Consider the following 21518-nt stretch of genomic DNA (forward strand, 5'->3'; position numbering starts at 1 on the left):
ACTCCTTGAAATAATGAATGAATTGTGGGGAGACTTCAATACAACATTCTCTCCTATAGACAGCTCATCTAGACAGAAGATCAATAAGGAAACTGAGAACTTAAACAATGTGATAAATGAATTAGAGTTAACAGACATATATAGAACATTACATCCCAAATTACCAAAATGTACATTCTTCTCCAGTGCTCATGGAACTTGCTCCATGGTAGAGCATATGCTGGGGCATAAAACAAGTCTCAACAAATTTAAAAAGATTAAAATTATTCAAAACACATTCTCTGACCACAATGGAATACAACTAAAAGTTAATAACCATCAAAGAACCAGAACACTAACAAATACCTGGAGGTTAAACAACACACTCTTAAACAATCAGTGGGTCAAAAAAGAAATTCCAAGAGAAATTGTTAAATATCTACAGATGAATGAAAATGAGAACACAACATATCAAAATTTATGGGATGCAGCAAAGGTGGTACTGAGAGGGAAATTTATAGCTCTAAAGGTATACATTAAAAAGGAAGAAGAACTAAAATCAAAGAACTAATGGAACAATTGAAGAAGCTAGAAAATGGTCAGAAAACTAATCCGAAAGTAAGTAGAAGAAAAGAAATAACAAGAACTGAGGCAGAAATAAATGATATGGAAAACAAAAAACAACAGAATACATAAAACCAAAAGTTGGTTCTTTGAGAAGATCAACAAGATGGACAAACCCTTAGCTAGACTGACAAAGTCAAAAAGAGAGAAGACCCAAATAAACAAAATAATAAATGAGAGGGGTGTTATTACTACAGATCCTGAAGAAATAAAAAATATCATAAGGGGATACTATGAACAACTCTATGCCAACAAACTAGATAATTTATAGGAAACTTACACTTGGCTGGAAACACACGAACAACCTAGACTGAATAAAGAAGAAATAGAAGAACTCAACACACCAATCACAAGTAAAGAGATACAATCAGTTAACAAAAAGCTTCCTACAAATAAAACCCCAGGCCCAGATGGCTTCACAGGGGAATTCTACCAAACTTTCCAAAAAGAACTGACACCATTCCTACTAAAACTCTTTCAAAAAATGAAGAAAATGTAACACTATCTAACTCATTTTATGAAGTCAACATTGTTCTAATACCAAAACCAGATAAAGATGCTACAAGAAAGGAAAACTATAGGTCAATTTTCCTAATGAATAGAGATGCAAAAATTCTCAACAAAAATACTTGCAAATCGAATTCAAAGACACATTAAAAAAATTATACACCTTGACCAAGTGGGGTTCATCCCAGGTATGCAAGTGTAGTTCAACATAAAAAAATCAATCAATGTAATAAAACACATTAACAAATCAGAAGGGAAAAATCAAATGATCATCTCAATAGATACTGAAAAAGTAATCGACAAAATCCAACATCCTTTTATGATAAAAACACTTCAAAAGTTAGGAAATGAAGGAAATTTCCTCAATATGATAAAGAGCATATATGAAAAACCCACAGCCAGTAAAGTACTCAATGGTGAGAGACTGGAAGCTTCCCCTTTAAGATCAGGAACAAGACAAGGATGCCTGTTGTCACCACTGTTAGTCGACACTGTGCTAGAAGTTCTAGCCAGAGCAATCTGGCAAGGAAAAGAAATAAACAGCATCCAAAACTCATCCAATGAGAAGCAAAACTCTCATTATTTGTAAATGATATGCCCTTATATTTGGACAACCCTGAGAAATCAATGACACACCTACTTGAGCTAATAAACAAATTCAGCAAAGTGACGGGATATAAGATTAATGCACATAAGTCAATAATGTTTCTCAACAGTAGAAATGACATAATTGAAGAGACACTCCAGAAAAAGATTCCATTCTCAATAAAAACTAAAAAAATTAAGTACCTAGAAATAAACTTAACCAAGAATGTAAAAGATCTCTACACAGAAAATTACATAACTCTACTAAAGGAAATAGAAGGCGACCTAAACAGATGGAGAGAGACTCCATGTTCACGGACAGGAAGCTAAACGTAGTTAAGATGTCAATTCTACCCAAACTGATCTAGAGATTAATGCAATTCCCACAAAATTCCAACAATCTACTTCGCAGACTTGGAAAAGTTACTCATCAAATTTATTTGGAAGGAAAAGATGCCTCAAATTGCTAAAAATATTCTAAAAAAAGAAAAACGCAGTATGCTATCTTTGAAGCCTACCATAAAGCCACACTAGTCAAAACAGCATGGTATTGGTACAAAGATAGACATTGATCAATGGCATCAGATTGAGTATACAGAAATAGACCCCCAGATCTATGGTCGACTGATTTTTGATAAGGCCCCCAAATCCACTGAATTGGGACATTACAGCCTCTTCAACAAATGAGGCTGGGAGAATTGGTTATCTACATCTAAAATAATGAAAGAGGACCCCTACCTCATACCCTATACAAAAAATTAATTCAGCATGGATCAAAGATCTCAATATAAGAGACTGTACCATAAAGCTCCTAGAAGATAATGTAGGGAAACATCTTCAAGACCTAGCATTAGGAAGTCACTTCTTAGACCTTATACCTAAAGCACAAGAAACATAAGAAAAAATAGATAAATGGGAACTCCTCAGAATTAAAAGCTTCTGTACTTCAAAGGAATTTGTCAAAAAGGTAAAGAGACAGCTAACTCAATGGGAGAAAGTATTTGGAAACCATCTATCTGACAAAAGACTGATTTCATATATATATATATATATATATATATATATATATATAATCTTACAACTCAACAACAGTAGTACAAATAGCCCAATTATAAAATGAGCAAAAGATATGAAAAGACATTTCTCTGAAGAAGAAATACAAATGGCTAAAAAACACATGAAGAAGTGTTCATCTTCGCTAACTATTAGGGAGATGCAAATCAAGACCATAATGAGGTATCATCTCACCCCAATAAGAATGGCTGCCATTAAACAAACAGGAAAGTACAAACACTGGAGAGGATGTGGAGAAACTGGAACTCTTATTCATTGCTGGTGGGACTGGATAATGGTTCAGCCACTCTGGAAGACAGTTTGGTGGTTCCTTAGACAACTAGGAACTGAGTTACCCTACGATCCAGCAGTTTCACTTCTCAGTATTTACCCAGAGGACATGAAAGCAGTGACATGAACAGATATTTGCACAATGATGCTCATAACAGCATTGTCCACAATTGCCAAGAGATGGAGACAACCTAAGTGTCCTATATCAGATGAGTGGATAGAAAAATGTGGTACATACTATGAAATACTATGCAGCAGTGAAAAGGAATGAGGTTGTGAAGCACATGACAACATGGATGAACCTTGAGGACATAATGTTGAGTGAAATAAGTCAGATACAAAAGGAGAGACATTGTATGTCACCACTAATGTGAACTTTTATTGTAGAATATAGGGGACCTAGAGATAGATAGTAGTTAATGAAGGGGGAAGGGTATTCTAATAAGAACAGATAAGATATGGGAATGCTCACGAATGACTATGGTTTTTAATTTTCTTGTGGTATGGTAGGAGCATATTGGAAGCAATGAATGTTATTTTAGGATATTTGTTTTTCCTACCCTTTGTTTTATTTTGTCTGGAAGTGTTTTATTTTCTGATAAAGTTAATAATAAACAAAGAAATAATGAATGAATGATTGTGATGAATGGAAAGAAAACTTCCCCAAAGGGGCAGACACAGACAGAGGGTGACCAAAGTCTGCAGCAGCAATGGAAATTCCCGAGAAAATGCCCTGGGGAAGATTTGCTTGATCCCTCCTCCTGGGGGTCAGAAAGGTCAGACAGGTCAGACAGGCGGGGACCCTGAGCCACTGCCGACCTAGGGGTAGGTGTCCAAAGATAAGCCCAGCTTTCTGATCTCTGCATAAAACGGGAGAAGAGGAAATTGAGACAGCAGTAAAGAGGAAAGGAAAGTGAAGTGAGGCTTTAGCACCAAATGGGCAAATTGTATGGAAAAAAAGTTCTTATCAGGATGCTTTATGCATGTGTATCTCTTCAAGGGGCCTTTATGTGAGGCCTGAGAAGCCATTCATATATTTTATTTAGCATTTATGCACAAGGTAGTATAGGAGAAAAGGGGGACTATATATGCCGTGATTCCAGCCCTTAAAAAGAATATATGAAACGTGAAAGCCCCTGGAGTTGTCTGGTCTGTTTCTGCCAAGCTACAAATGAGGGAAGCTGAAGCCCCGTGAGGAGGAAGACCTCCTCAATTTGATCAGCTAATCAGAGGCAGAAGCTGAAACCAGAAGCCAGATCTCCTGAATCTCATTCCAACATTGTTTTAATCCAATTTTACAACGTAATACATATGCTCAGGAGAAAACGGCAAGACCAGGGCAAGGGCTCGGCACCAGGTGAGCGGCCAGGGAGGGACAGGCCATGAGGGCCAAAAAGCACCCAAGGCTCCCCAAGGTGGAGGGCGGGAGGCTCTGCAAGGGCAGCCTCAGAGGCGGGAGAGCCTTTGGGAAGCTGGGCCAGCTCTCTCCCTCTCTTTAATGTCATGAGGGCCCAAGACTGAAAATCAGGAAAACCAGGTTCTAGTTGACATCGTTTGGTTGCAAAACAGAAGCAGCGTGAGATCCGGAGTCCATCTAGTTTTGCCCACTGCCCTCACCACAGGAGATCCATGTGGCTCCTACCTACTTACCTAGGGAAATGGTCGCTTCCTAATAGTAAAATATGGAGAAAAATACTTCTTAGAGGAAACAGGGATAAGAATATTGTATCTTAGGATTGTGGTGAAAGTCAACCTTCTTGGCTTAGGGCCTGGCCCAAAGTAGGTGCCCAGTGGCGCTCAATCCCTTCTCCCTAGTTCAGGCTTGGCTGTGACTAGTTGTGGGACCTTGGGCCAGTGACTACAACCCTCCCCCTTGTTTTCTCACCTTTAAAAAGTGGAGTCCTTCTAAGAGCCCCTGGGCTGAGTGAATACTCAAGTGTGCAAAGAGTGCAGCACCTTAAAGGACAACAGGAAGTCTCTCTGCTAACTTCACAGCCCATCCTAAAGGCCAGCCCTGGACATCACTGCGGATGACAGGCTGTCACAGCAGTGCCTTTAAAATGTGTCCAGCCTTTTGGCAAAGTACGCTTGCCATGCCTGCTCCAAGTGTCATCATCTCCTTGAAGGGTGATGTTATTTTTGACGCCACCCTGCAAAAGTTCAAGTTTTCATTAATTTATACTCGGCAACTGAGCAAATACCCTGAAAGGGCTCCCCACATACCTTGCTAATTTGGTTTTAGCAAGGTCTACTTTGTATTGTCATTTCTCACATCTCCTGAACTAGACCAAAGCCCAGGATATCACACCTCATTTATCGCTGTATTCCCAAAGCCCCTCGCACAAGGCTTCCCTACTTACAAGGTGCGTAGGGATGCTTATTAAATGGAATGTAACCCAGCAGGAGCTGACCTTCTGAACATTCCAGGCTGCTCTTCCCAGGGTGGGTTTGAAGCACAGTCTGTTGAGACCACAGGGTTGTAAAGCAAGGGGAAACAACATTTGCCGAGCTCACAAAAGCAGCAGCACAAATGGCCAATAAACATATGAAAAGACGTTCAACCTCCCTTACTATCTGGGAAATGCCAATTAAAATCATAACAAGACACCATTTTCCCACCTATTAGATTAGCAAAATATTGACGTTGGCAAGGGTGGGAAATCTTCTCCAACCCCGTTCATGGGAGCATAAATTGGCGCTACCTTTTCTGGAGGGCGATCTGGCAGATTTTGTAAAATGCAAAATGTACATCTCCCTCAACCAGCATTTCTTTCTAGGTATCTATCTTAGAGAAACGATGCACAAAAGGGCACAACGAAGGCTGTTCACTGCTGTATATGTTTACACGGTAAAAGACTGTAAACAACATAAATGCTGACCAACACGACAATAGTTAAATCATACGTGGAATATGATAGTAATTACGTGGCTAGATTGCTAAGACTTATCGTAAGTGAAAAACCAAGCTGTAAAACGAAACTACAGTGTGGTTCCATTTATGTAAAATAATGAAAAGAAAAAAAAAGCAACTACGAAGCAAAATTATACATTTGCAGACACGCGTAGATGCATAGGAAAAATCGAGACATATATACCAAATTGATAATGTCAGGTGCCTACGTTGAAGGAGTTAGAATTGGGGCGGGGTGGGGGGGGATTTTTTTACAAGAATATGTATGTAATACTTACATAAAATACATTTTTAAAAAGTATCCAGCTGCTGATTGTGGTGATAAATGTACAACTTTATGATGATACCATGAACAACTGACTGTACACTGTGGATAAATGTATGGTATGTGAATATAACTCTATAAAATTATAGGAAAATATATATATATAGGAGTAAAAGTGTTTGAGAAAACATGGTGAGAGGAATGATGCCTCACCAATATGGACTAACTACAATGTGTAAACTCAGAATTGAATCTTAGAACACAGCCTAACGTGGACACAATAATTGTAATAGTCCCTAGATTGTAAGCTCTTACAGCAGTTAACTCTATCCCTGAATTGTAAGGCCTATCTCTAAACTTTGAGATGCTGATCCCCTAGCGTATAACCTGATTGGTCTCTGGAACAATGCATATCTCTGAGACACCTGAAACTCAGAGCTAGAGCTCGGCAGATATGAATGTCAGTATTAGTGCATACAGCCACTGTCAAAAAAAAAAAGCTGAAAAAGAGCCCAGACTTCAATTAGTGATATGAATGAAGCAGGTCTGGTTAAGACCAGGGCAAGCCAGGCCAAAGGATAAAGGTTGAAACTGACTGTGTTTTAAAACTTCAACTTCCATGTGAGACCAAAGGAAGAGATGTTTATTTGGTACAGGATCTATATTTTCTAAACAATTTAACTTGTACAGTGTGTTCAAATACCATAATTACATAGAACTTTGACTAGGAAGTGAGACCTGGTAAGTTTGTATAGGTTAATGTGAAATAGTGACACATCCCAGAGTCATTTGTGCAGATAATAAAAATATATTTACACCCTCCCCCTCCCCAGCCCCGAGGATCTGGGGGAAGGTGAGGATGTGTTGGACTTCCTCACCTGGACTGGTGTTGATGTTGTCACAAACATTGGGACTGGTGGTTTGATGTGCTGAGCCCTAGAGCATGGGACTTGCCCTTATGAAGCTCATTACCACAAAGGAGAGTCTAAAGTTGTATGTAATGGTGCCTAAGAGTCTGCCCCTGAGTACCTCTTTGTTGCTCAGATGTGGCCCTCTCTCTCTCTAACTGAGCCATCTCGACAGGTGAACTCGCTGCCCTCCCTGCTACGTGGGACCCGACTCCCAGGGGTGTAAATCTCCCTAGCAACGCAGAGTATGACTCCCGTGGATGAATGTGGACCCGGCATCGTGGGACTGAGAGTATCTTCTTGACCAAAAGGGGGATGCAAAATGAGACGAAATAGTTTCAGTGGCTGAGAGATTCCAAATGGAGTCGAGAGGTCACTCTGGTGGACATTCTTATGCACTATATAGATAACACCTCTTAGGCTTTAATGTATTGGAATAGCTAGAAGTAAATACCTGAAACTACCAAACTCCAACCCAGCAGTCTGGACTCCTGAAGACAATTATATAATAATGTAGATTACAAGGGGTGACAGTGTGATCGTGAAGATCTTGTGGATCACACCCCCTTTATCTAGTGTATGGATGAGTGGAGGAATGGGGATAAAAACTAAAGGACAAATGGGGTGGGATGGGGGGATGATTTGCGTGTTTTTTTTTCATTTTTATTTTTTATTCTTGTTCTGGTTCTTTCTGATGTAAGGAAAATGTTCAGAGATAGATTGTGGTGATGAACGCATAACTATGTTATCATACTGTGGACAGTGGATTGTATATCATGGATGATTGTATGGTGTGTGAATGTATTTCAATAAAACTGAATTTAAAAAAAAAAAAAAAAAAAAAAAAAAAAAAGAAGAGTCAGGATCATTTCCTCAGGGTTGTTGGACCAGTCTGCCCATTACCAGGATGCATTTGAAAGATACAGGGTTCAGGTTCTAGGGTAAAGAAGGCTGGTATTCCTCCAACTTAAAAAAGAAAAAAAAAAAAAAGTATCCAGCTGCTACAATATGCTAGCTCTGTGTTAGGAGCTCTAAATTTTATATTATGTTATTAATCCACACCATTCTCAGAGATTAGAATTATTTATTCCTTCAGCAAATTTCCTGGATGCCAGCCCTGGGAGAAAGAGGCGCCTAGAGAGCTTATGCCTGACAAGCTGGGGCTGGGAGGGGCGGAGAGAGAAGGCACTGGTGGGTGCTGCTGTCAGGGACACCAGGAGGCCTGGGAGAGGCTGGCGCCTGCAGGGTTAAGTGACACCTGCGGTCCCACAGCAAGTAAGTGGAGTCAGTATTTGAACCTGCTCCAAAGGCTACAGTAAACAGCCCCCTACCCTTCAGGAATGTCACTTCCTATTGGCTTTGCTGGAAGGAGGGGAAAGGGATGGGAGAATAACCAGGATATTTGGGCCCCAGACGGTGCATTATCAAAACTCTCAATTTTTATTAAGCTCTAAAATGTGTAAGACCGTATAAGTCAAGGGCCCCCGCCCGCAGGACGGGAGTCGGGAAGGAGACCAGATCCTAGGATGGTGGGACATGGTGTCCCTGCCTTAAAATAATTTCGAATCTGGCTGGGATGAAGCAATTAAAGAGAGTCGTAACATCAAGGGGCTGAAATCGAACTCGAAAATGATAAGCAGCGATACACAAACAGGGAGTCAGAAAGCCGGTCTGGCTGGAAGGACGCCCCCAGCCACCTAGGCCAGGTCTCTGCACCTTCTCTGCCTCTCTGAGCTATGGTAAGGATTAGTGACAAAACGCAAGTGAGAAGCCCCTCCTGAATCTAGAAAGCTCCCTCAGCATCTGTGTTGTTCTGACAATTATTAGGTGGCGAGAGGAACCAGGCAATTGCCCTCCTCTCTGTCCTCTCCGCCATCTGGGCCTGGGCTGGCTCTGGAGGGAGAAGAGTTTTGGCCCCACCTTAGACCTGGGAGCCTGTCCACCACAGTCCCCTGGCCTGCTGGCCCCATGCGATTGTCCAGGGACTCCTGTCAGCACCCCTGGAAAAATCACCTGGAAGCCAAGGGCCTGGGCCAGTCAAGGTGGGAGCCCAGGGGCCCGAGTTCCCTGAGTAAAAGAGGCCCTTAGTCATCAACCTCCCACCACTGAGCCAACCAGCAGGCACTCGTTGAGCCCATTCTCCCTGCCCAACACCAGGCTGGGTGTGATGGGGGAAGACATAATTTATATGGAAGAAATAATTAGTGAGAAATACACCATGAAATCCGATTGAGTCTAAATCCAACAATATTAACAGTGACGGCTACAGGAGGTCAGGAAGGGGGGGGTCAGTGTGCACCGGAGAAATCCTGGAAAGCATCATGGAGGCAGTGGCAGCTCTCAGACTCGGCCCTGAAGAATGGACAGAGGGAAGCAGAGTGCGAACAAGAGGCGGAGAGGAAGGCAGGAGCATGACAAGTATAGACAGGAGCCTGGTCCCTCATGGGGGGTCGTCCCATCTGAAAACGGTCAAGGCGGCAGGACAATTGTACAGGTTGCAGAGAGGGTGAAAGCCTCAAGAAAGAGCCAGAGGGATTCTGACATGACGGGAGAGACGATGGAGGCCTCTGGAGGCTCCAGAGCAGGGCCTGGTCATGATTAAAGCAGAGCTGCATCCAACAAAGGATCAGTCAACAGGTGAAGGAAATAGGATCCAGGATAGACCAAAGACATCAGGGATTCCCATTCCAACCTCAGGGAAGGGGGAAATGTCCAGTTTTCCTCATCTGCGTATTTTAAATTTCATTTTGTGGTATTCTAAGTCTTTTAAAATGAGGGGGGAGGCAGGGTGGGAACAAGCCTGGAAAGACAGGCAACCTTGGATTGACAAAGAAGTAAAGGGTGGCGCTCGATGGATTGTACGGTTTGTGAGTATATCTCAATAAAATTGCATTAAAAATAAGAAAAGAAGGGAGGGAGGGAGGGAGGGAGGAAGGAAGGAAGAAAGGGTGGACCTCACCTACTAAGTGTGGACTGACTGATAAGGGTGGCCATGAGGAAAAATAAATTAGGTGGGGGGACAGACACATGTTGGGGAAGGAAAGACCTGGCTTTGGCCACAGGTGAGGCATGTGGGCTAGGGGAGAGGGGTGGGGGCAGAGGCAGACCAGGATCTGGCCAAAGCGCCACAGCAGGGCACACAAGCCCTTCTCCCCAACCTGGCACCAACCCCCCTTCCCAGGCACCATTCCTGCTGTTCTCCGCCCGGGCACTTTCTGCCCACAGCAAACTTCCATTCCTGAAAGGCCATGCTCTCTCGTGCCTGTGAACCTTTGCACATGTTGCACTTTCTTCTCAAATGCCCTTCCTCACCTTCCCTCAATTCCAGTTCATCCTTTAAAAGCCAAAAGCCACCTCTTGCTGCTGTGTGTTTGAGCCCAGGTTGAATTAGCCTAAACTCTGCTCAGGGCAATATGCTTCCTACAAGTGCCCCAGGCCCCCATCCTACCATAGGATAACCAGGAACCCTCTGCTTCCAGTAGTCCCAATATCTTATATGGCATGGGGACATGGAAGGTTCTGGTCATCAGCTCCATGATGGAGCCATGCATTGACTCTTGAAGGGTGTTTGGGGAAATGAGGAAGAGGCTGGGAGGCAAAGCTCATGCTGAGGGCCTGGGGATGGGGACCAGGAGAGCAGCTGTCACATTCTGAGGTTGGGAATTGCTGGCCGGGCCTTCAAGTGACACTGTCTGTGAAACAGCTGGGAACGCAGTACTAAAGCCTTGGTGGTTCATCAGGATGGGCGGTGTCATTTTTTGGGAGGCAGGGGTAGTTGAATCCATGAGAGCAGATAAGTGATAAATGGATCAAGACTGGCAAGTCACACGTGCAAGCCCAAGACAAGCAGGTGCAGGATCCGGAGGCCCCTTTGTTTTGGCCTGGAGCTATTCTCCAAACTCACTGTATGGATAAGCCCTGAAGTAGAGCACTCCCAGGGGTCAATCTACAAAGACTGGAAAAGACGCTTTCTTTTTTTCCTCCTTCCTCCTTCCTTCCTTCCCTCCCTTCCTTCCTTCCCTTCTTTGTTAGCTCCTGGCATACAAGAAGAGCTTTGTTATAATGCTAGCTGGATACAAGCTTAAGGAAAGAGGCCTCAGTCTAAATTCCAGCAATAACACACTAAAATATCAAAATGTCCAGGTTCCAACAAAAGACTACAAAATGTATAAAGAAACAGGGAGCAATGTCCCAGGCAAAGGAGAATACTAAAGCATTAGAAACCATCAATGAGGAGGATCCAACGTGAGACATTCCAGACAAAAACTTTTAAAAAATGGTCCTAAATATGTTCAAATAGCTAAAGAAAAACATGGGCAAAGGACTAAAGGAAATCAGGAAAACAGTAGATGAACACAAACAGAATAGCAATAAAGAAATGGAAATGATTAAAAGGAACAAAGCAGAACTGAAGACCACAGTAATGGGGGTTAAAAATTCCCTAGAGGGGTTCAACCGCAGATTGGAGCTGGCAAAAGAAAGAATGAAGAAAAGTGAACAGAGCCTGAGGAACCTGTGGGACACCATCAACATCCCAATATATGCATTGTGTGAATCTGGGAAAAAGAGAGAAAGTAGCAGAGAGATTATTCAGAAAGATAATGGCTGAAAACTCCCCAGATTTAACAAAAGACACTAACATATCCAAGATGCTCAACTAACTCCAAACAGGACAAATCCAAATAGAACCACACCATGCCATGTTATAATCAAACTGTTGAATGCCAAAGATAAAGAGAACTCTGAAAGCCACAAGAGAGAAGCAGCGTGTCATGAACAAGGGAGCCTCAGAAAGACTAAGTGCTGATTTCTCTTCAGAAACCATGGAGGCAAGCCAGTGAGATGACATATTTAAAGTCCTGAAAGGAAAAAGTTGCCACCGAAGAATTTTATATCCAGCAAAACTGTCTTTCAAAAATGAGGGAGGGACTAAGACATTCCCAGATAAACAAAAGCTGAGGGAGTCTGTCACAAACAGACCAACTCTATAAGAGATATTAAAGAAAGTTCTGCAGGTTGAAAGGAAAGAACTCTAGACAATTGACTGAAGTCCCATGAGAAAATAAAGATCTCCAGTAAAGATGACAGAGGAGACATTGCTGGGACATGGGAGGAGATTGGAAAGTGGAATGTGAGCTTTGTGTCAATGCTGGGTTTCCTGAACTTGATGGCTACATGTAAGGTGATCACATAAGTGAATATCCTTGTTTGTGGGAGATGAACGTGACAGTGTTGGGTTTGTAAAGAGTGGTATGTACAGCTTGCAAAAGAATCAGTAAGGTGGAGGATGGATGGATGGATGGATGGATGAATGGAAGATGGAGGATGGATGGTGAAAGGATGGATGGATGGATGAAGATGGATGGACAGATGGTGGATAGATGGTGGATGGGTGGGGTGGTGCAGCAGGGATGGCAGAATGTTAGGTTTGGTGCATCTGGGTGACTGACAGAGGATGGGGGGCACAGTTAAGGACAGGGAACAACACTGAGGTGCAGTAGGAGGAGATGGGGAAGAACCTGAAGGGACAATATCAGAAAGGCCTAGGGAGGCAGTTTCAGAAGAATTCACCATAGAATTTAGGGTGAAACCGTGAAACAAAGATGGATTTCTTTACCCTTGTTAAGCCACTTAGAAAACAAGCCTGATAGAGATGGTTGTTACTCTTTAGTCTGAGGGGGATTTGGAAATCTTGAAAGCTATCTGTGTTTTCCCAATATTCTTGTTACCTGCAGGTACCTGTTGCCTACCCACCGGCAAAGCCCAGGAGGGGAGAGTGTGGAATGGGGGGCCAGGACCTCAACATGGGACTAGAAAATCCAAATTCTAATTCCATTCCAGCCCTGTTCCCCATTTGCTGTTTGAGCTTATGGCCAGTCACGTAACTCTCTGTGGTCCAAATCCCCTGGTCTAAAAGTGAGGGGATCAGTAGTTCTAAAATTTGTACTGAAGTCACGGAATACTTTATGGACCTATACAGTTACAGCCAATGAATAAGGAACAATTTGACTAGTAGAAAATATATTTTGTTTGCAGGTCTGCAAATCTCAACTCACACATATCTGAAATATTTTAAATTAATCAACTTTTTTAGTGTTTCTGTGAATGCTCATTGGTTACCTTTATAGGCTGGGGGTGGGGAAGCAGGTGCCAAAGGAATTTACTACAATAGCTTTTGATGACTGTCAAAGCTGGGTGAGAGGTACAGGGGAGCCCATCATACTAGTCTCCCTACTTCTGTGTATGTTAGAAAATGTCCATAAGAAAACACCTTTTAAATTTTAGTAGAAACTTGTCTTTTGGCCGGAACCACCACCTTGCAGTAATTTGCCAAAATGACGAAGAGAAAGGGAACTAGGCGAGGTACCCACTATGTTTTCTAGGCGTTTTATAAAACATGGAGTCGTTCCCTTGGCCACGTATATGTGAATCTACAAGAAAGGTGATATCGTAGACATCAAGGGAGAGGGCATATTCAAACAAGAATGCCCACCAATGTTACCACGGCAAAACTGGAAGAGGTGACAGCGTTACCAGCCTGCTGTTGGAATCGGCGTAAACAAACGAGTGAAGGGCAAGATTCTTGCCAAGAGAATTAATGTACGTCTCGAGCGTATTAAGCACTCTAAGAGCAGACATAGCTTGCTGAAGTGTGTGAAGGAAAATGATCAAAAAAAAAGGAAGCCAAAGAGAAAGGAACCTGGGTCACCTGCAGCACCTGCCTGCTCCACCCTGAGAAGCACACTTTGTGGGAACTGATGGAAAGGAGCCCTAGCTACTGGAGCCGATGAATTCATGGCATAAGAGGTGTAAAGACTTGTGAGTTGTAAAAAACAAAAAACAAAACTATTATCTTAATTTTTCCTGTGAACTGAGAAAAGACACACATACCCCCCCTCTCTTTCTTTGTTTCATTGTAACTGAGCACAGCCCTCTACACTGCTTCCATAAGGGAACACAGTTTGAGAATCATGGAATTTCCAGGTTTAAAAGTCCTCACGTTAAGGACTTAGGAATTTCTGGTTTGAGTGATGAAAAAGTTTGGGTAATGGATGGTGGTGGTACATTGTTAATGTGATTAATGTACATTGAAAAATGGTTAAAATGGCAAATTTAATGTAATATGTTACCACAAAAAAAAATAAAAAGAAAAACAAAACTAATTCAAAAAAATTCAAAGGTGATTTTGTCTAAGCTTCTGTCCCCAAGGCTAAGGAAAAGCAGAAACGGAAACGGAGCCAAGAGAGAGCCACTCTCACCCTACTTCCAGAAGGCCGCGGGGTGGGGCAACTAAACTGAGGGAGAGAAGAGTCCTAGTTTCTGAATTTCTACTCCAAAGAGAACACTTAAATGCTCAGAGCTAAGTGCCTCTCTTCTTCGGACCCTGGATAGGAAGTCCTTTTTCCAGGCTCTTCCAAGAGCAATTTCTGCCTTCCTGGATCTCAAGGAATTGGAAACAATCAACTGTCTCCAGAGCAAGCTCCCACACAATGCAAAATGGGCCTATGCCTCCCTTTACATAAAGCGGAGGGGGGGTGGGGGTGGTGAAGATTAAATGGAGCAAATGTGAAAGGCCCATGTGGCACAGCTGTCAGCTCCCTCTTCCTTCCCGGTTCAGTGGGCCAGCACCCCTTCTCTTCGCACCCCTGCCCTACTAATCACACACACGAGAGAGCAAGAGAGCACCTTTGGTGGATGGATTTCGCTGCTTGGTCTTTCGATCTTCACTTTCTCACTCCTTTCGCTGCTGAGGCCCTCCCCAGGCTGGCTTCTGCCCGGCTATCCCCAGAAGCTTCTCTTAGGAAAGTCACCAGCTACTTCCAGGTTGATAAATGAAATGGCCAGCCGCGTATCATCGAATTCAGCTCCCCACTCTCCTGGGGAAACATTCTCCTCTCTGAATCACTGCCCTTCCCTAGTCTTCCTCCCAGGGGCCTTCTCCAGCTTTCTTTCTCCATCCCGGCTGCCTGCAACACTCTGCTCTACCTGGCCTATAAATGTGGGAGTTCTGGGGACCAACCCGGGATCTGGCCTCTCTCTCTCCCCTCTCTCCTAGGTGCATCAGTTTCCAGGGTTCAGCTCATGGCTGCCTATTTGATATCTGCAGCCCCGACTCCTCTGAGCCCCCAACATCCCCATCCACATGGGACCTGTCAGCTCCACAAGGATTTCGACATCTCAAACTGAATATGATTCCCAGCCATCCCTCCCTGTTCCTCTCCCAGTCTTCCCCACCTGAACCAGGTGGGCAGGCCAGACCCCTGGGAGGTGTCTTCATGTCCTTTCTTTCGCCGGCCCTCCCACAGCCCTCCTGGCCATCGGCAAGCTCTCTGATTCCATCTCCAAAATACATCCCAAATCTGTCCTCGTCTGTCTTCTCTGCTGCCACTTCAATCCATATTAAATCATTCCCCTGCACAGAAACCTTCAATGGCTTTCCAGCACACTCAAATTAAACCAGCTTTTGGCCAGGATCTGTATGAGCTGAACCCCCCTGCTTAGTTCTCTGGCCTTGTCTGGACCCACTCTCTCCCTTGTTCATTTCGTTCTGGGCAGTTTCCGGGTGCAAACAAGTCAGGGACTTGCTTGTGCTGTGTCCTCTGCCTGGATGACTTTTCCCTGCCCCACTCCTCAAAGTGCCAGCTCCTCTGTTCCTTTAGGTAGCAACTTAAATGCCACCTCCTCCAAGAAGCCTCCCCTGACTACCCTACCTAAAGCAGTCCTCTGTTATCCTCTCTTTCAGCCTCTTATTTACCTCTGTTTATTTGTTCCCTGTCTGTCTCCCCTTCAGAATGTCAACTCCACGAGGGCAGGAACCATATTATGCCCAGAGCCCATACACTGCCTGGTACACACCGAGCATTCAATTGATATTTGTTGAATAAATAAACCAACCAGTTGCCACCCAGGGTTTGAGCCGGTCCCTGTAAGTGTGCAGGGTTAACGTAACAGGGAAATCAAGGCTCAGCCAGGGCCAGTGCCGCAGATAACATCCAGTGTTCCAGGTCCACAGGACCGGACTGGGGCTCAGCCAGAAGGCACCTCACCTCCTTTTTCCATCGTGCCAGCCACTCATCCCGCTTGCGCTTGCTGATGTAGTAGGGGTCCCCTGCCTGGAAGGTGAGCCGTGGCATGGGCCGCTGGCGGAGGCTGGACTCCCAGCCCAGGCCACCCCGCAGCCGGCCCCGGGAGCCCTAGAACAGAGAGACAGACAGACAGGTATTAAGAAGGGCCTCGAGTGCCTGGCTGCAGGGTTTCTTCCTCCTAAAGGGAAATGGAGGAGGAGGCACTCACCTCCACCAGATTGCAGGAACTCTGGCTCCTGGCCAGACATGCCAACCCCATAAGTGCTGGGCAAGCCCCTGACTGAGCTAGAAAAGTGAGGGATGGGGGCACAGGGGGCAGGGCGAGCTGGCTGCCTTGGAGGGCTCCCAGCCTCTATACCCACTTCCTCTCCCGCTCACAGGGGGCAGGGTGGCCCACCCTCGGGCTCCCCTCACACACACTCGCCACAGGGTCGGAGCGGTGGGAGTCTTCTCCTAGAGCCGGATCCACAGAGCCCCTGGGGGTTGAAGAAAACACTTGCCTCCATTTTCATGGCTTCAATGTTGGTCTCCTTCTGTTCTTTGCCTGTGGAGAGAGAAGAGCAAAGGGAGGGTCGGCAGGGTTTCGGGAGTGGCTCAGGGACCCTACCTCATGCCAGGGGTCCTGGCCGCGGGGGGAAGGGTCCCCCAACCATTTAGCTCACATGTCACCCCTGAGGGCCTGCCATGGGCTGGGCGCTGGCAAAGAAAGAACTGGGGAGGGGTCCTGGGGCAGGGTTGGGGGCCCAAGCATGAGGGAACAACAGAAAACTCAGGGCAGTGGTTTCCGGTACATTAACTCTGTCTCAGGTATACAGAAGGGGCCTAAAAAGAGCCCCACTCCACTGCTCCGGGCGGTCGGCAGGCCTGCTTTCCATAGGAGGGTGCAGGCAGGTGGTAGGGGCAGGAAGGGCTGGACCTGAGGGAGCCAGACTGGGCAGCTTTCCCCAGCTTCTGTGGGGGTGGGGTGGGAAACAGGCAAAGATACTTCTCAGACAAGGGTGTGTGTTGAGGGATGGAGGGTGGGGGGATAAAGTAAGACTTGGTGAAGTGCCTTAGCCTCTAGGAGACTCATCTGGAGAAGCAAGATGCTGGAGATGATTTTCTAAGGTCCCCTGCAGTTCTAAATACGACGGTTGTTACTAGCTGCCTCCATCCCTAGTTCAGCCTTTTATTATACAAGACTTGGGTTTGGATTCCAACTCGAGTGGCTTTTGTAACCTCTGCTAGCCCATTTCCTCACTGAATCAAGGTAAATCAATGTCCTAAAATCCTAAGGCTGTTGTGGACATGAAGCACCTATGGGCATACAGCAGAAGCTCGGTAGACGCGTGCTTTGCCCCGCTTCCCTCAGGTATTCCCCAGCGCAGGGCTTCCCCCTCCTCCTCGGCTTCTTCTCACCTGGCCGTGATCCTGGTTACTGGAAGCTGTGGGTTGGAGACTCACACCTTCCCCAGCCTCCTGCCAGAGCCCTGCGTTCCACCTGGGCCTCTTTCTCTGAAGCCCAGAGTGTTTTCAAGCTTGGGCCCAATCAGGAGGGTCACTAAGGCTGGTTCATGGTATCTTGGGGTACTGGGGTGGAGCAGTGGGTCAAAAGGTCTCCAAGGGGAAAAAACAGCCCCCACTTCATCTCTTGGCTCTGAAGCAGAAACCAGACATGCATCTAAGGCCACTGAATCCTCACACATCCCAGAGGATGTGTCCCTCCCTCTCACCAAGGCCTGGGGCCGTCTCTGCACGCTGGGTTCCCATTCTGGGTTACAGGGACTCCCCACCGTGCCCAGTTCCCAGCCAGCCCAGAGCACTGGGGAGAGGACAGGAAGGGGGTGCACCTGGCGATGTGTGGTCATCGCATCTGTCACGGCGGGCATGGGACACGAGCGGTGACGGGCGCCGTCGGGATGGGCGCGTGGGCGGGAGCGAGTGCGCTGCTGGGTACCGGCGTGGGCGCGGGGAGCGTGGGGGACCTGTGTGCTTGCTGACGCTGTGTGCGTAGCAGGCCTTTTAAGGTATGTCTCGCCCCGAATTGCTCTGCCGCTGCCTCCGTCCCTCCTTCGGCTACTCGCCTCTCACTGCAGCCAGCCCCCCAACTTCTCTGGCCTCCGCGCGCCTCCTGGAGCGGGGACCCCTCCCCACCTCTGCCCGGCGAGGCTCCGGGCTGCCAGAAGGGGGCGCCTGCCCTCGGCTCAGGCTGCGGCGCGGGCGGGGGCTGCGAGCCTTCCCCCGCGCGTCCCGCCGGGGACCCTCCTCGGCCTCGGATCACATTTACTGGGAATGCTTTAATTGACTGGAAAAAATTCAGGGCTGAAAGGAACTAGAGAAATGACCTCGTACTTGTCCAACCCCCACATTTTGCTGATGAGGAAACTAAGGCCCAGGGAGTCGATTTCGGGGCTCCTGACTCCCCAGCCAGCTCTCTTCACACCTTACCACAGGCCTGACTCCCTGATGACTCCCTTCCCCTTTCCCCGGCCCCCATGCTCCCCAAAACATAATTAGATTTTCTCATGCAGTTTCCAACTTGCTTCTTTCTGGAATTTTCTCCCTCACCGACTCTGCGCATGCCCACTGTAGTGACTGCGCGCGCGCTCGCGCACACACACACATATACACACATACTCTCTCTCTCTCTCTCCCTCTCTCTCCTTCTCTCTCTTCTCTCTCTTCTCTCTCTTCTCTCTCCTCTCCCTCTCCCTCTCTCTCTCTCTCTCTCTCCTTCTCTCTCTCCTCTCTCTCTCTCCTCTCTCTCTCCTCTCCCTCTCTCTCTCTCTCCTCTCCCTCTCTCTCTCTCTCCTTCTCTCTCCTTCTCTCTCTCTCTCCTTCTCTCTCCTTCTCTCTCCTTCTCTCTCTTCTCTCTCTTTTCTCTCTTCTCTCTCCTCTCCCTCTCCCTCTCCCTCTCTCTCTCTCTCCAGCCTAGCCAGGCAAAACAACAAACTCCTCAGAGGGCCGCGGCACTTGTCAGGAGTCAAGGAAGCCAGCTGCTCTCCCGACACGCCCTCCAAGTCCATGTGCTCCGGGCCCTGACCCAGGCTTGGACAGGACCCCAGGGCGTCTCAGGTCCGGGAGCAGGGGCCAGGGGGCATCGCACCTGTGCGCCAGAGGATGCTCCGCCCCCAGCAATCCCCACGGGGCACCCAGATCTGCATGCCGGCCCGGGCGCGCTTTATGCCCTCACCTGGGCCTCTGCTATTTGTACAATCTCGCGGAAGACCCCCAGCCGCTGGGCCCTCAGCCTCCCCATCTAAAAACTAGGGTTACGACGAGTCTTTCTCACATGATCTCTAAACGTACAGAGAAATCACAGGAATCTCTTTGAAGTGCCGATTCTGATTCAGAACCTCCGAGCTGGGGCCCGAGATTCTGTCTTTCCGCCGACGCTGCAGGTGCACAGACCACACTCGTCGGGAGGATATGGAGCACCCAGCGCGCAGTAACGAAAGCCACGCAGCCGCCCTTACTGTTAGCACATCTCGGCATCAACGCGGGGGAGCAGGGGCAGCCCCAGTCTGGAGGCCGCCTGCGTGCGCCGACACTGGTGCACTCCCCCTCGCTCGCCAGCTCCCCTGCCCCGGATCCCTTCTGGCTGTACTGTCAGGACCCGAGGTTCCCACATGCACGCAAGAGGGTGCCCAGGCCACAGGAAGGCTGCCTTAGCCCCCGCCCCCTCGGTCTTTCCCGTGTAGGAACTAATGAAAGGGAGAGAGAATTGCGGCCCCCTGAAGTGAGAACTGGAGGGAGCAGAAGTGAAAGGAGCCCCCCTCTCCTTACCCTCCCACCGCCAGGTCCCCTCCTCCTTAAGGCCCAGCCTTCGCCCTCACCTGAATCCCGCGGCTGAGCATGCGCCCTGTGTCAGCTGACTGCCGGACTGGCGGCCGTGCCTCCCCTCCCTGGATGAAGCCGATGACCCATGCCCGCTGCACCCGGGCAGGGCCTCCCGTCGGCTGCTCCCGGCTCCATCTCAGCAGCCCCGCAGTTCACAGGGAGCACACAAGATCTGATCTCAGCCACTAGCTCTGATCCCAGCCACCAGCTCTGATCTTGGCCACTAGCTCTGATCTCTGCCACCAGCTCTGATCCCAGCCATCAGCTCAGCATCCTGGAGAGCTGGAGCCACACGGGAGTGCTCCAAGATCAAATCTGAGAGATCAAGGAGATTTTGAGCATTTTCGCCTGCCATGTTCAGCACTCAGATTCTGACGAAGATCCATCCAATGCATGGACGTCCCAAACCCTGGAGTCATCCTTGAACCCACATCTGACTTACCCTTTTCTCCATCTCTGTTGCTATCTCACTCATCAGAGCCATCCCTCCCAGCCGGCCACTCTGCTTCCCAGCCCCTCCATTCCATTCCACGATCCAGTCTGAAGAGTGACCTCAAAACGCAAAGCTGACCACATCGCCCTGAGAAAGCAGCTCTGAAGGAAGGCCCTGCATGGTCTGGCCTCTCCACTTCCTCTCACTCCTGCTCCCCCTGGCTCTCTCCACCCCAGCATCCTGGGCGCCCTGCTCCTTCCCACCTGGGAGCTTTCATATATGTCGTCACCTTCTCCCTCCACCACCCCACATGGCCTTCGTTTAGGTGTAAGTGCCCAGGCCAGCTTAGGTTCCTTTGTTAAAGTTTCTCATAGAACCATGCTTCTCTTCCCTGAGAACACCCATCTCCAAGTATAATCGCACCTTTGTAGGTGTGGATTCTGATTAATGTTTGTCTCCACCAACTGGGAGGTCCCTGAGGGCAGGAACCAGGTTTTTGTTCACAGTGGTTTCCTGGGTACCTGGAGCCCTCTAAATGGGTGTTTATTTTTAAACATCTCTTGACTGACTGCAGGAGGAGCTCTTGGGAACAAGTAGAAATGCAGACAGGGAAATCTCAAACAGAAAGCAAACCCTCAAGGCTCACAGGAAGCCTCGGCGCTGAGGCCCCAGGCCGCGAGACAGGGAGGAGGGCCAGGCTCTGGGACGCAGGTGGACTTCCAGGAACCTGCCAAGGCTGCCAGGCAGCAGGCCCTCCTCTTGCACACCTGGCCTTCTGGACTGGAGGGATGGTGCCTTTTCCCGTGCTTCCCCGGCTTGACCTCACTCATGTCCCCTTCCAACACTTGCACAAAGCATCCAAGGAGGGGCTAAGGTGAAGCTGGGAGGCATGGAGAGTTCATGAACCGGCCTTGTCCTGGAGCCCCATTCCATAACATCAGAAGATGGTGGAAAGGCACACGACATGAAGCCAGAGACCAAAATTTGAATCCCAAATTTGCCACTTACTGCCCTGGGCCTTGAGCAAGTCACTTATCTCTTTAAGCATCAGTTTTTT

General features: G+C 47.3%; 1 protein-coding gene across 9 annotated transcripts in view; it reads right to left on the bottom strand.

Moving 5' to 3' along the window:
• The window catches only part of DNMT3A (DNA methyltransferase 3 alpha), a 105723-nt gene that overhangs the window by 27624 nt on the left and 56581 nt on the right, over nt 1-21518 (bottom strand). For 7 of the 9 annotated variants that reach the window (XM_037812626.1, XM_037812625.1, XM_037812633.1 and 4 more), the window contains 2 exons: nt 16710-16753; nt 16171-16317 (listed from right to left, as the gene is read on the bottom strand). In XM_037812626.1, coding sequence (XP_037668554.1) covers nt 16171-16317; nt 16710-16753 — 191 coding nt within the window. Of the gene's footprint in view, nt 1-16170; nt 16318-16629; nt 16754-17607; nt 18065-21518 lie in introns of those variants that run through there. The other 2 variants (XM_037812631.1, XM_037812632.1) reach the window with 2 other exon arrangements.

Source organism: Choloepus didactylus, chromosome 20 (assembly GCF_015220235.1).
Source record: "Choloepus didactylus isolate mChoDid1 chromosome 20, mChoDid1.pri, whole genome shotgun sequence".
NCBI classification, from domain to species: domain Eukaryota; kingdom Metazoa; phylum Chordata; class Mammalia; order Pilosa; family Megalonychidae; genus Choloepus; species Choloepus didactylus.